Below are 12,720 nucleotides of genomic sequence, written 5' to 3' on the forward strand. Positions count from 1 at the left end.
CGAGGTTTAAAGAAGTGTCGTGCACCAAGTAAGTGTGTATATTGATTTATTCATTAAATCAAAACAGCACAACATCCAGCTATCGCATCCTGTCAGAGGTTTCAATTAATGGTAGGATAGTAGGAATTGTAAGATGTACGATAGGATATAGTATTATTTATACTTTGTAAACTGGTGCTGTATTCAGGGGCGGTTTTTATAAACTGGGGGCTCCCCACAAAGGTAGTAAAAGAGGCCCCCCCCCCATGAGCGCGCGTGAAAAATAGATATGCGTGAAAAAAACAGTATGCGTGCGTGCGGAGTGCAGGAATTAAAAATGCCACCCTCCAACTCAATACCTATTCTGAAAAAGTGATGATTTAGCATGACAAGACGATGAACTTGACAAGACAATGAAGAGCAGAGGCAGAGGAAGCCTATTTGTTGTCATTATGGTTGGTTTTAAATACCTAACCACAATCATTTTGGATCTATTTGATTAATTTAAGAAGAGTACAGTAAGGTAGCCTATATAGAGTAGGCCTATATGTATATTTTTATACAGGACATATTTGATGCAGGACAATAATTATTTTAATAACAATAAGGGAATATCAGTGAATAATAATACTTTTATATATAATAATTATATTTTAATTATTAATTCTTTAATTTAATTATTATTTTTCAAAATTTTGATAAAATTAAAGCTGCAAGCAGCAATGACCGGGCCCTCGCAGCTCTACCCACGTCACAAGGGGCAACAGCCAATCAGAAGAGGGGACAGGACTAAGTTAAACCAATTAAGGTGAAGGACTCTTGATGAAGTCATATGACACCAGCAACAAGTCTGTACGACAAACGGTTCATGAGATATAGAGGCACTTCCTGTTTGGCGAAGGGCACTTCCTGTTTGGCAAAGGAAGCGCCAATTAAGGTTAAGGACTCTTAATCAAGTCATATGACACCAGCCCCGAGTCTGTACGACAAACGGTTCATGAGATATAGAGGCACTTCCTGTTTGGCGAAGGGCACTTCCTGTTTGGCGAAGGAAGCGCCAATTAAGGTTAAGGACTCTTAATCAAGTCATATGACACCAGCCCCGAGTCTGTACGACAAACGGTTCATGAGATATAGAGGCACTTCCTGTTTGGTGAAGGGCACTTCCTGTTTGGCGAAGGAAGTTTGATCTCTGTGTGAAACCTATTGACTCCAGTGAGCAGTTGGTCAATTCTTTAAACAATCATAACTTTTGACAGGAATGGGCTAGAGACTTACTTTTTTTTTCTAAATGCTCAGAATAATGAGCCCAGCAGGGGGCCCCCTCTGCCTTGGGGCTCTACGCAGTTGTGTAGTCTGCGTAGAGCAAATGCCCGCCCCTGGCTGTATTGTATCTTGTTCGACCATCATTCATTGAACATATTCAATACTCTCGATTACTGAAAAATAACTGCCTACATTCAATACCAAATGTTGATATCTAAATATTAAATGTTATGAGCCAATGTGCATGCAGCAAAAAAAATATAGGCCTATATAAAATATTAATTAAAAAAAGCTTACAACACATTGTGCCGTCATACAACAAAGTAGGCTAAAGTAGGCTTGAGGGAGAAACACAGCTTCACAGTAAAATCCTCAGTTAAAAATGGGTTTGGTTCCATTTCTACACTCTTGGATCAGTAGTGGTGCACTGAATAGTGGTAGGCCTACATTTGCTTTTAAAAATACTAAATATTCAAAAATACAAATTACAAAGTGCATTTTCTTTTTAACATCATTGTGATGCTGTAGTGAATAAAACGTGATCCAGTCCTGACTGATATCCAGGCTGTGTATGATGAATCGCCATGCCTATGATAAGCATAGGCGGATATAAGAGTAGGGCTGTATTTTGATAGCTCTCACTGTATGCCTTAACTTAAAGGCCTGTCCATACTGTCTCCGACCACCAAACTTTTCGTCGGAGAGTTCTGACTTTCCAACGTGCAGCTTTCCGAACTCTAATTTGGGGTCATGCTTTTCAGAAGGTGCTAGTCACGTCATTTTTTGTTGAACCGAACGTTTCAGACAAAAAGTTTGGTGGTCGGGGACAGTATATGGACGGGTCTTTAAGTTAAGGCATAAGAGCTGGTACTTAAGACAATTAAAATAGAACCCAGTGTCTATGGTTATGGTGGTTCTAAGGGGCTGTTTTGTTTGATGTAATCAAGCTTGTCCAGTTACAGTATGTTATGTTAAAATTCATAAGCAGGTAGTTAATCAATGTCATATAGTGAATTAACCCATTTGGAACAGAGGCAGAGTTTAAAGGGATAAGAAACCCCGCCTCTTTATTTGTTTTATGGGATTTCAGAACATGAAAAGAAATCTGAAATGTAGGCGTGGTTATCTGCTGTTGTGGGGGAGGGGGCGGAGTAATGCGTGCACCTCATTCAATGTGTTAGAACTATCAGAGAGACAGAGCGAACAGCGAAGCTGTCGCAGTGGGGCACTTGTTGCTGTTTCCATTTCGGGAACAAATTTTAAAACCAGCCATTGGAGGTGTAAAAAGTATAAAGATTCGGCAACTCCATGTTCTTTAACCAGTTAAAATGGGCAAGTATTTTACAAACAAGCTGTCTGAGCTTTTATCCATGGACAAACTTTCTCCAGCTCTGGACTGTTTACCTCGGAACCGAAGAAGGGACGCTAGGCTAGCGCTGATAGCTATTTTCTGTGTATTTTCCGTGACAGTGCGCGCACACACACAACGTCCACACACGAAAAATAGCAGATCTACAAGCTCACGACGCGTTGTGAGCTTGTATATCGGCTATGTAGCTATGTATCCGAGCTAAATAGCCGTAGAGCCGAAACCAACGTGTTTACATGAGAAGCTGCTGCTGCTACGGCTATTAGCTCGGCTACGTAGCTGATATACAAGCTCACAACGCGTCGCGAAAGCTTGTAGATCTGCTATTTTTCGTGTGTGGACGTTGTGTGTGTGTGCGCGCACTGTCACGACGCACACACACACACACACAGACACACACACACACACACACACACACACACTACACAGAAAATAGCTATCGGCGATAGCTTAGCGTCCCTTCTTCTTCGGTTCCGAGGTAAACAGTCCAGAGCTGGAGAAAGTTTGTCCATGGATAAAAACTCAGACAGCTTGTTTGTAAAATACTTGCCCATTTTAACTGGTTATAGAACATGGAGTTGCCGAATCTTTATACATTTGTTTTTACACCTCCAATGGCTGGTTTTAAAATGTGTTTCCGAAATACAAACAGCAACAAGTGCCCCACTGCGACAGCTCTACAGTCTATCTATGCTCTGAACGACACAACGAGACGCCACAACGAGGGCAGAATGAAACCACGCCCCCCCTTGATACAACTCTATATTAAACAAACGTTAATATTAATTAGATATCCTACGTCACATTGCACAATACAGTACAGTGTGAGCTAATATTTAATGAGTGGCGCGAAATATTTCTTTTCGACCTAGAAACTGGAAGTACACAGAAATAAATACAGAGACAGCAGAAAGCTCTGAATCCCCAAGCCTATGGGCAAATTGAACCATATCACTGCTCCCTATCACAAGTGACTCATTGTCATTGATATAATATATATTTATAGAAAAAGTGATTTTTCTGTTTCATGGCCCTTTAAGGCTATGCCTTCTGTTCAGACGAGAACGTCATTTTCGAAAAAGAAAATCTGTAAAACTCTCTGCCTCACGCCTCCGTTTGAACAGCAGGAACTGTAAAACCACAACACAGAGCAAAATGTGCAATGTCATGGCGGCTCAGCTCTGGAGCTGTGTCGTGTAAAGTAAATAAGTACATTTACTCAAGTACTGTACTTAAGTACAGTTTTGAGGTATTCTTTTACTTTACTTGAGTATTTCCAATTTCCAATTATTTTACTCCTGCTCCACTAAATCTCAGATCCAAATGTTGTACTTTTAATTCACTACATTTATTTGAAAACTTTAGTTTAGTTACTTTGCAGGTTTAAATTATAATATTATAAAACAGTAACCACTTTAGACCTATTTTATACCTGATAATTTTATACTGATAATTATACAATTTGAAAATAGCCGATCTACAAACTCACAACCCGTCGCATCGCTATCTACTATTTTCAAACATTTTGTACTTTTACTTTTGGTAAGCCTATATTTTAAGTAGTCTACATCTTTGATGCCAATACGTTCATATTTTTACTGAATACCTTTTGAATTCCTAACTTTTAATTGTAACAGAGTACATTTTCTTTATTGCATTATTGATACTTTTACTCAAGTAAAGAATTTGAGTACTTTTTCCACTTGTACTGAAGAACATAAAAACTAATCTGGAGGGACCACTTGTCTCTGGTAGTGCGTCACCGCCACCTAGCGCCCTCTATGGACAATGAACATGTCATGCAAACTACATTGTTTCATTCCCTGGTACTTGTTCCTATAAACGCTGGATAAAAAGTGACAACGCAACCGTGAGAGCCATTTTCTCTACAGACCATTGTCGTCTAAACATGGCCTAAAAATGCCTTCTAAATCTTAACCTAATTTATCAGAAAGTGTTCTATTTTTTTATTCAAAAAAATAAAAAAATGACACAGATGCTTCTCGGTTTTATAGGCTTTCCGGGTTTTAATGGGGAACTGAGCACTGAGATAGAGTGGAATGCGCTCAATCTGCTTTGATTTTAGTAGTTGAATATGCCCGTTATAACCGGGAAAGCATCTGTGTTGTTTTAGATTTAAGCTGTGTGTGTGTGTGTGTGTGTGTGTGTGTGTGTGTGTGTGTGTATAGACCAACTAGGGGGTCCCCACTGGGGGTCCCCAGCAAGATAAGTGAAAATAGCTTCACAATCAAACCACTGCATAGCACGTTACTTCGTGTAGATCTAATATTTCTGAAATGTGTTCAAATCTTTGAATATATATATATTTTTAAAGCAAACATTTCAAATTCAATTCTTTGCTTCTTGGTCCAAACTCGCAGTGCAAGGTCTTGTGAGCTTGTAGTTCGGCTATTTTCACAAGATTTATCTGTGGAACCGAGTCAAACTAAACTAAACTACAACAAATCCAAGTTATCAGGGTGGGGGGTCCCTACAGTTCAAATATGATTATTGTGGGGGTTTACCTGAAAAGGTTGGAAACCCTTGATCTATCGGGCTTAAGTGAATGTGTGTTTTGTAGAGTAAAACTACTTGTGTAAGTTACTTTCCACTACTGCATATGGGATATGGTCCATTTAGTCTCGCGTAGCCAGACAACTATTCCATAATCTTCGAATGCTATATAGAGTCTGGAACTACAGCTCCTAAACTGCGAGTAATGGAAACTGGCATTTCTGTTCATGAAAATATATTTTAAAATGTCATTTCTGCTAAGCAGCAAGCTAAATATACTTAATGATTTTTGTTTATATTAGGATAAATGTGCTAGATGTTAAAAACGAAACGGAAGTGGGGAGGAGGCTTCACTTCTGCTTTAACCGGATACTCACCGTTCTTTTTTCGTTATGCCAGACTGTATGACGGGAGCATTTCTAAATCGCGGCGTCAACAGTCTGGCCACACAACACTAGGGTCCATTTGGTTGCATTTGTACCCCCTTAAGGTCCTTACACACTGGGAGAGACGTAATAAACAAAACAAAAATGTGACACACTTATTTCTCATCTAACTATTAATGTGGTGATGTGTCATTCATACAGGTTGATGATTTTATATATGGTGAAAACTAAAATGTGTTAAGAAGAAAATTGTGTTTATCACTGCGTTATGTTCATGTGTGGTGTGTGGATGAACTCATGACATAAACATCGGTTTTAATTAATGTGAATTAAATACCCCAAATCCACATGCAAACATTCAGAGTTATGAATGAGTTAGGGTCCATTTGGTTCCAGGTAGTAGATCTGCTATTTTTGAAAATTTGTGCAAGTCTTTGAATGTTTCAATATCAGTGATGCTCAAACGTTTTCATGTGAAGTACCCCCAAAATGATACGTATTTGGCCACGGACCCCCCATCTCAAAATAATTATCTCAAGGACCCCCAAAAGCAAATTTGAGTTACAAATGTTCGCTTAAAAAACACATATATTCAAAGATTTACACACATTTTTCTACGACTTTCAACAAGCTCACAGCGCGGCACTCGGTGCCGCGCTGTGAGCTTGTATATCTGCTATTTTTCAATAGCTAAAGTATAAAATAATTAAGTTCCCCTCCACCCTGGGCCCTAGTAACCCAGTCCCACTCCCCCCTGCCCCCCCTTGTGACACCACTGATAATATGGGTTACAGCCATAGAGTATAATAGAGAGCAGATAGCCCCACCCCCCAGCTATTAATTTCAATGCAAGTTGAATTGAAATGGATGTGCCAATCTGGATATGGATCTGGATGTGCCAAAATGTGTTACATCGAGACACGAACGTCACTCGACCTCATTGAACTCGTATGCTCATGCATGTAGTTTCCCCCGCCTGCTGTTCCAGCTTTGGCCAGTAGGGACCAGCTGCTTCAATATTTACAAGCCGTTCTGGGTGCTTGCGGCGCGAGTGACATAGTCTGAACCAATCAAATAAATAAATAATAAAAAGTGTATGGGGGCAGGACATGGCCATTTACCTCTATGGACATCGCCACAAAACCTCGCTCAATAGAGAATCTGCGAGCGTAAAAGGAGGGGTGGACAACGTCTCATTGAAACAAATGTGTATGCACCAAATTCTGGGCAGATCTACAAGATCTACAAGATCACAGCGCGGCACCAAGTGCCGCGCTGCGAGCTTGTAGATCAGCTATTTTTGAAAAGTCTTGAAAATGTGTGCAAGTCTTTTCATATTATAATATGCACCAAATTCTGGTCAGATCTACAAGCTCACAGCGCGGCACCAAGTGCCGCGCTGCGAGCTTGTAGATCTGCTATTTTTGAAAATTTGTGCAAGTCTTTGAATGTTTCAATGTCAGTGATGCTCAAACGTTTTCATGTGAAGTACCCCCAAAATGATACTTCTACCACTTTTTCGAGTCACGTGTTCAAATACTGGATTCTGATTGGCTAAATTCCGGAGGTTATGAGAGGACAACTGCCGCAAAGTTGTGTGCGGACTTGTCCGAGATCAATGCGCCTCAGTGTACATCCGGGGACTTCAGGAGGTAGTCGGAACACCTTTCCCCCAACCAACAAATGACGGTGGCAACGGTCCTATGTTTACTAACGTGCATGCTATAGTCGCCGATTTATTTGGATCCAATGCAATCCGCCAACTTTAAAGCCCCTTTTCTCTGAACCTATGCCTTTCTGGAAGCGAACAGCCTCTATTTACGGCCGGAACGGTACTTCTAACTGACGTTAGCTTAGCTGTAAGCTAGACGCATGGATTAGTATGGAGTTGGCGCCATCTGTTGGTGAGTAGAAGATGTTGTTTGTGGAACTATCTGCTGTCTCGCGGAAGTTTTATAGGCAATAATGATTGTAACTTAAGATCCTTGCAAGTTACAACTATGTGTTTTCTTTCATGTATACGGGAAAAAGTGGTAGAAAAGCTATTTACCACTCGGGGTCGGACATTATGCTCTCATAATGTCCTGAGTGAGGGTGTTATCGGACTCGGCTGCGCCTCGTCCGATAACACCCTCACTGCGGACATTATGAGAGCATAATGTCCTCTCACTCGGGGTAAATTGCTTACGTATTTGGCCACGGACCCCCCATCTCAAAATAATTATCTCAAGGACCCCCAAAAGCAAATTTGAGTTACAAATGTTCGCTTAAAAAACACATATATTCAAAGATTTACACACATTTTTCTACGACTTTCTACAAGCTCGCAGCGCGGTACTCGGTGCCGCGCTGTGAGCTTGTATATCTGCTATTTTTCAATAGCTAAAGTATAAAATAATTAGCCCTATTCACGGCCCGCCCACCTACTTCCGTTTCTCAGTTTTCCCCGGGTGCTGACTTCAATTTAGAAGGGGAAACTATACTGGACTTAAAGCCAGCAAATCGTTATTTCTAACGGTAAAGTAAATTATAATGCTTTGTGCCGTTTACTATCTTGTGTTCTTGATCATGCTAGCCGTATTTTATACTTTACTATTCGGAAATTGCATTAAATTTGCGATTTCTGTGCTAACTCTATAGGCTCTAGCAGGATTTACCCCTTCAAAACGGGACTTCAGCACCCGGGGGATGCTGAGTGGGCGGGTCGTGAATAAGGCTAATTAAGGCCCCCTCCACCCTGGGCCCTAGTAACCCAGTCCCACTCCCCCCCTGCCCCCCCTTGTGACACCCCTGATAATATGGGTTATAGCCATAGAGTATAATAGAGAGCAGATAGCCCCGCTAATTTCAATGCAAGTTGAATTGAAATGGATGTGCCAATCTGGATGTGGATCTGAATGTGCCAAAATGTGTTACATCGAGACACGAACGTCACTCGACATCATTGAACTCGTATGCTCATGCATGTAGTTTCCCCCGCCTACTGTTCCAGCTTTGGCCAGTAGGGGTCGGCTGCTTCAATATTTACAAGCCGTTCTGGGTGCTTGCGGCGCGAGCGACATAGCCTGAACCAATCAAATACATGAACAATAATAAAAAGTGTTTGGGGGCGGGACATGGCCATTTACCTCTATGGACATCGCCGCAAAACCTCGCTCAATAGAGACTCTGTGAGCAAAAAGGAGGGGTGGACGACGTCTCATTGAAACAAACGTGTTTTAATGAGATTTCGTTGTTCGAGTCGTGTTGTGCCGCTTGCGTCACGGGCAGTGCGGATGAGCTGTTCGGGTCCATTTTGTTACATTTCCCACTCAGATTTATAAATGGGTTGGTCCATTTGGTTCCATTTGCACCCTCTTGGGGTCCATTTGGTTCAATTTTTACCCTCTTGTGGTTACAAACTGGTTAGGGTCCATTCGGCTAAATTTGTACCCTCTGGTAGTTACAAACTGGTTAAGGTCCATTCGGTTAAATTTGTACTATTGAGTCATGCATTGGTTAGGATAATTTCGGTCCCATTTGTACCCTCTGACAGTTACAAAAAGATTAGGGTCCATTTGGTTCAAATTGTACCCTCTGTCAGTTACAAATGGGTGAGGGTCCATTTGGTTCAATTTGTACCTATTTAGAGTTACAAATGGGTTTGCATCATTTGGTTACTTTTGCACACTCTCAAGTACGGGTTAGTGTGCATTTGGTAAAATGTGTACCCTCTCAGTTATGGGTTAGGGCCCATTTGGTTCCATTTTACCCTCTCAGCGTTAAAAATGGCTTAGCATAATTGCGACCATAGGTCGCAGTTTAGTATCAAAACCTCCACCGGCCGTCCGTCGGTCGGTCACACGTCACACGTCACACCTTTGCCCTGCTCATATCTCCGCATCAGTATGACATCACACTGCTGACATCATTGTCAGCAGTGTGATGTCATACCTCACCAGCCCATACTTGGGCATGGACGACTTATATCTCCATATACGGAGATGGCCATATATGGAGATACGATGACATCACAGAGTCCACAGCTGATGATGTGGCGTGATGTCATACAATACACAAACAAGCCCTATATAAAGGGGCAATTCTCACTAGGGAAGAGAGCTGGTGAGGTCAGACTTTGTGTGATGCGTAGGTTATCTCCATATATGGAGATTCAACATTCCAGGTGTAACTATGGCTGCCCGTATGACGTGAGAGGTGGAGGTTGTGATATTTGTGGACGCTTATCTCCCGATTAGGGAGTCTTACTGGTATTCATAGGCTACTTTTTAGAGTTAAATTAACACTGAGGATTATACGGTGTGACATGTACATATGGAAAATGTAGACAATTTACAGAAGGTAGTTCTACATTTTCAGGGTGAAAGAAATAAAACAAAATAAAAATATAGCAGATCTACAAGCTAACAGAGCATCGCGGTATGACGATCTGTGAGCTTGTAGATCGGCTATTTTTGAACAGCTTAAAGGGAACGTTTGGTCACTTTATCATCTAATCAGGCTCTTTTATGAACACCCTGGACAGTTTTTAATTTACTATATTCAGTATTTACATATTTGATGTAAATGTTGCAGGCTCAGGGCCTCTCCACATACACACCCATTGTAACTTCAAACTCCATTTTAACCATGATAGATTCATTGAAACCCATTTTCTTTTCTGGTAACTCATACTACCCTCCTAATACGTGAGCAGACCGTGTTTTCTCAATAACCTTTTCATTTATTTTTTAATAATTTGTTGGGAAAAATTAAATACAAAACTAAATTATTACAGTACAGTCAGCTTTGTGTTATGTGTCTCATGTATCCTGTGGAGGACAGTCTTCCTGTTGTTTGTGAGAAAAAATAAATACAAAACAAAAAACAGAATTATTACGTTTTATTTGTTTGTAAACTGTTGTTGTGTTGCATCTCGTTCTCTCATCAGGTGCGTGTGAACTCACACTGGATCCAAACACGGCATACAGCGAGCTCTCTCTGTCTGACAGCAACAGGAAGGTGACCAATGTGGGAGAGTATCAGAAGTATCCTGATCACCCAGACAGATTTACAGACTATTACCAGGTGATGTGTAGAGAAAGTCTGATTGGACGATCTTACTGGGAGGTGGAGTGGAGTGGTAGATATGTTTTGATAGCAGTGTCATACAGATCAATCAAAAGACAGGGTGCTGGTCATGACTGTTGGTTTGGACAGAATAACAAGTCCTGGGGTCTGCTTTGTAAGGGTGATGATAACAGTTACAGTGTGTGGCACAATAAGAAGTACACTGTCCTCCCTGTCAGGTCCTCTGGCTCCAACAGAGTAGGAGTGTATTTGGACTGTCCTGCCGGCACTCTGTCCTTCTACAGAGTGTTGTCTGACTCACTGACACACTTACACACCTACCAGTCCAGGTTCACTGAACCACTCTATGCTGGGTTCTATTTTCTTTATGAAGACTCCTCAGTGTCTCTGTGTCAGAGAGAGGAGCAGCAGCAGCAGGAGGAGGAGGGTTAGGTTAGGGTTGCCATGACAACGATGATGAGGTGGTTAGGAGTTAGGGTTACAAAACCCTCTGACAAAATGGTTAGGGTCAATTTGGTTTAATTTGCACCCTCTGACAAATGGGTTAGGATCAATTTGGTTTAATTTGTACCCTCTTACAAATGCGTTAGGGTCCATTTGGTTTAATTTGCACCCTCTGACATTTACAAATAGGTTAGGATGAATTTGGTTTAATTTATACCCTCTGACAAATGTGTTAGGGTCCATTTGGTTTCATTCGCAACCTCTGACAAATGGGTTCGGGTCAATTTGGTTTCATTTTTACCCTCTGACAGTTGCGATCCATTTGATTTGTACCCTCTTACAGTTACAAATAGGTTGCGATCCATTTGGTTTAATTTGCACCCTCTAAAAAAATGGCTCAGGATCAATTTGGTTTAATTTGCACCCTCTGTCAAGTGGTTTAGGGTCCATTTGTTTTAATGTGTACCCTCTGACATTTACAAATCAATTTGGTTTAATTTGTACCCTTTGACAGTATGTTTTGTAATAATTTTATCTGTGAAGTAACTACCGTATATGGGCGTCGCACCAAATTCTGGGCCCTGGGTACAAGGATTCACTGCGGGCCCCCCATGAATGTTCTTCATAGGGCGTTTAACCCATTTAGACTATGCGTTATTTTGTGCTTTAACTATTGAAGAATAGCAGATATACAAGCTCACAGCGCGGCACCGAGTTCCGTGCTGCGAGTTTGTAGATCTGCTATTTTTTTTAAATCATGAAAGTTTGTGCAAGTATTTGAATATTTCAAATCCTTCTAAGGTTTTTTGAAAAAGCCTACGTTTCTATATCAGTGGTGCTCAAACGGGGCCGGATCTAGGCATAGGCAAGGGGGGGCAATGCCCCCCTAAATGCCCTGTCTGCCCCACCAAACATGATGGCATGCAAAAATCAAAAATCGGCCGGTATGATATCAAACCGGCCGCATCGGTGACCGGACGGTCACTGTGCACAGCATGATGCTCTGGACTAATTTAACATAGCAAATAGCAGCCAGTCTACTTAGTGGCAGCCTACAACATAATACAGATGATGCTGATTACCTTTGCAATGTAAGGATATATTCCATAATCCTGTGTCAATGTAGTCTCAAAGAAGAAGGAAAAAAAAAAAAGCATCGCAAGGCTTTCCTGCCTCCAGTCCAGACGGTCCATTCAGAAGGAGTTTACTTTCACTTTCATTTAACAGAAAGCAACAGCATTGCAAAAGCTGTTGCAAGCGACAGAAAAAGCCATCCTATAAATGTCCCTTTATTTTAGCCAGTTTCAAAGGAAAACCACCTCCCGTTTCTCTGTTGTTGGAAAAAAAAAAGTCAGTTCACTTTGCGTGGTGTCATGTGTGTCTGTCCACACGCTGGATTAATTAATGCATGTCCAGGTGAAGCCTGTTAAAGGTCGTTATAGTATCCTCCGATAGTTTCACAAAGTACATTAAGCAACAGAAATGTATTATGTAACATTTTAAGTCCCTTACAGAGGTTTTACAACCCAAAACAACAGGAACAGCCAGGGTCATGAGGTAATATTTTGCCCTTAAATATTTGAAAGGAAGGAATAGACTATAGAGTCAGACTACTGTGACACAAGGTAAATTTCTCACCTTGAAGACAATGAATGCAACCTTATTTATTTTAGCTTTTAAGACAATCGTTTT

At 41.1% G+C, this 12,720-nt stretch overlaps 1 protein-coding gene across 1 annotated transcript in view; it reads left to right on the plus strand.

The window, feature by feature from the left end:
* The window catches only part of LOC308280298 (NACHT, LRR and PYD domains-containing protein 3-like), a gene marked incomplete at both ends in the record, with an annotated part of 16,824 nt that extends 5,808 nt beyond the window's left edge, over positions 1-11,016 (plus strand). The window contains 2 exons of the mRNA XM_080720557.1: positions 1-28; positions 10,445-11,016. The exon at positions 1-28 is cut by the window's left edge and continues 31 nt beyond it. Of these exons, the coding sequence (XP_080576683.1) occupies positions 1-28; positions 10,445-11,016 (600 nt within the window). The remainder of the gene's footprint in view (positions 29-10,444) is intronic.
* Between the last annotated feature and the right edge of the window lie 1,704 nt (positions 11,017-12,720).

This window comes from Nannobrachium achirus (genome assembly GCF_963921795.1).
Source record: "Nannobrachium achirus genome assembly, chromosome: 24".
NCBI classification, from domain to species: domain Eukaryota; kingdom Metazoa; phylum Chordata; class Actinopteri; order Myctophiformes; family Myctophidae; genus Nannobrachium; species Nannobrachium achirus.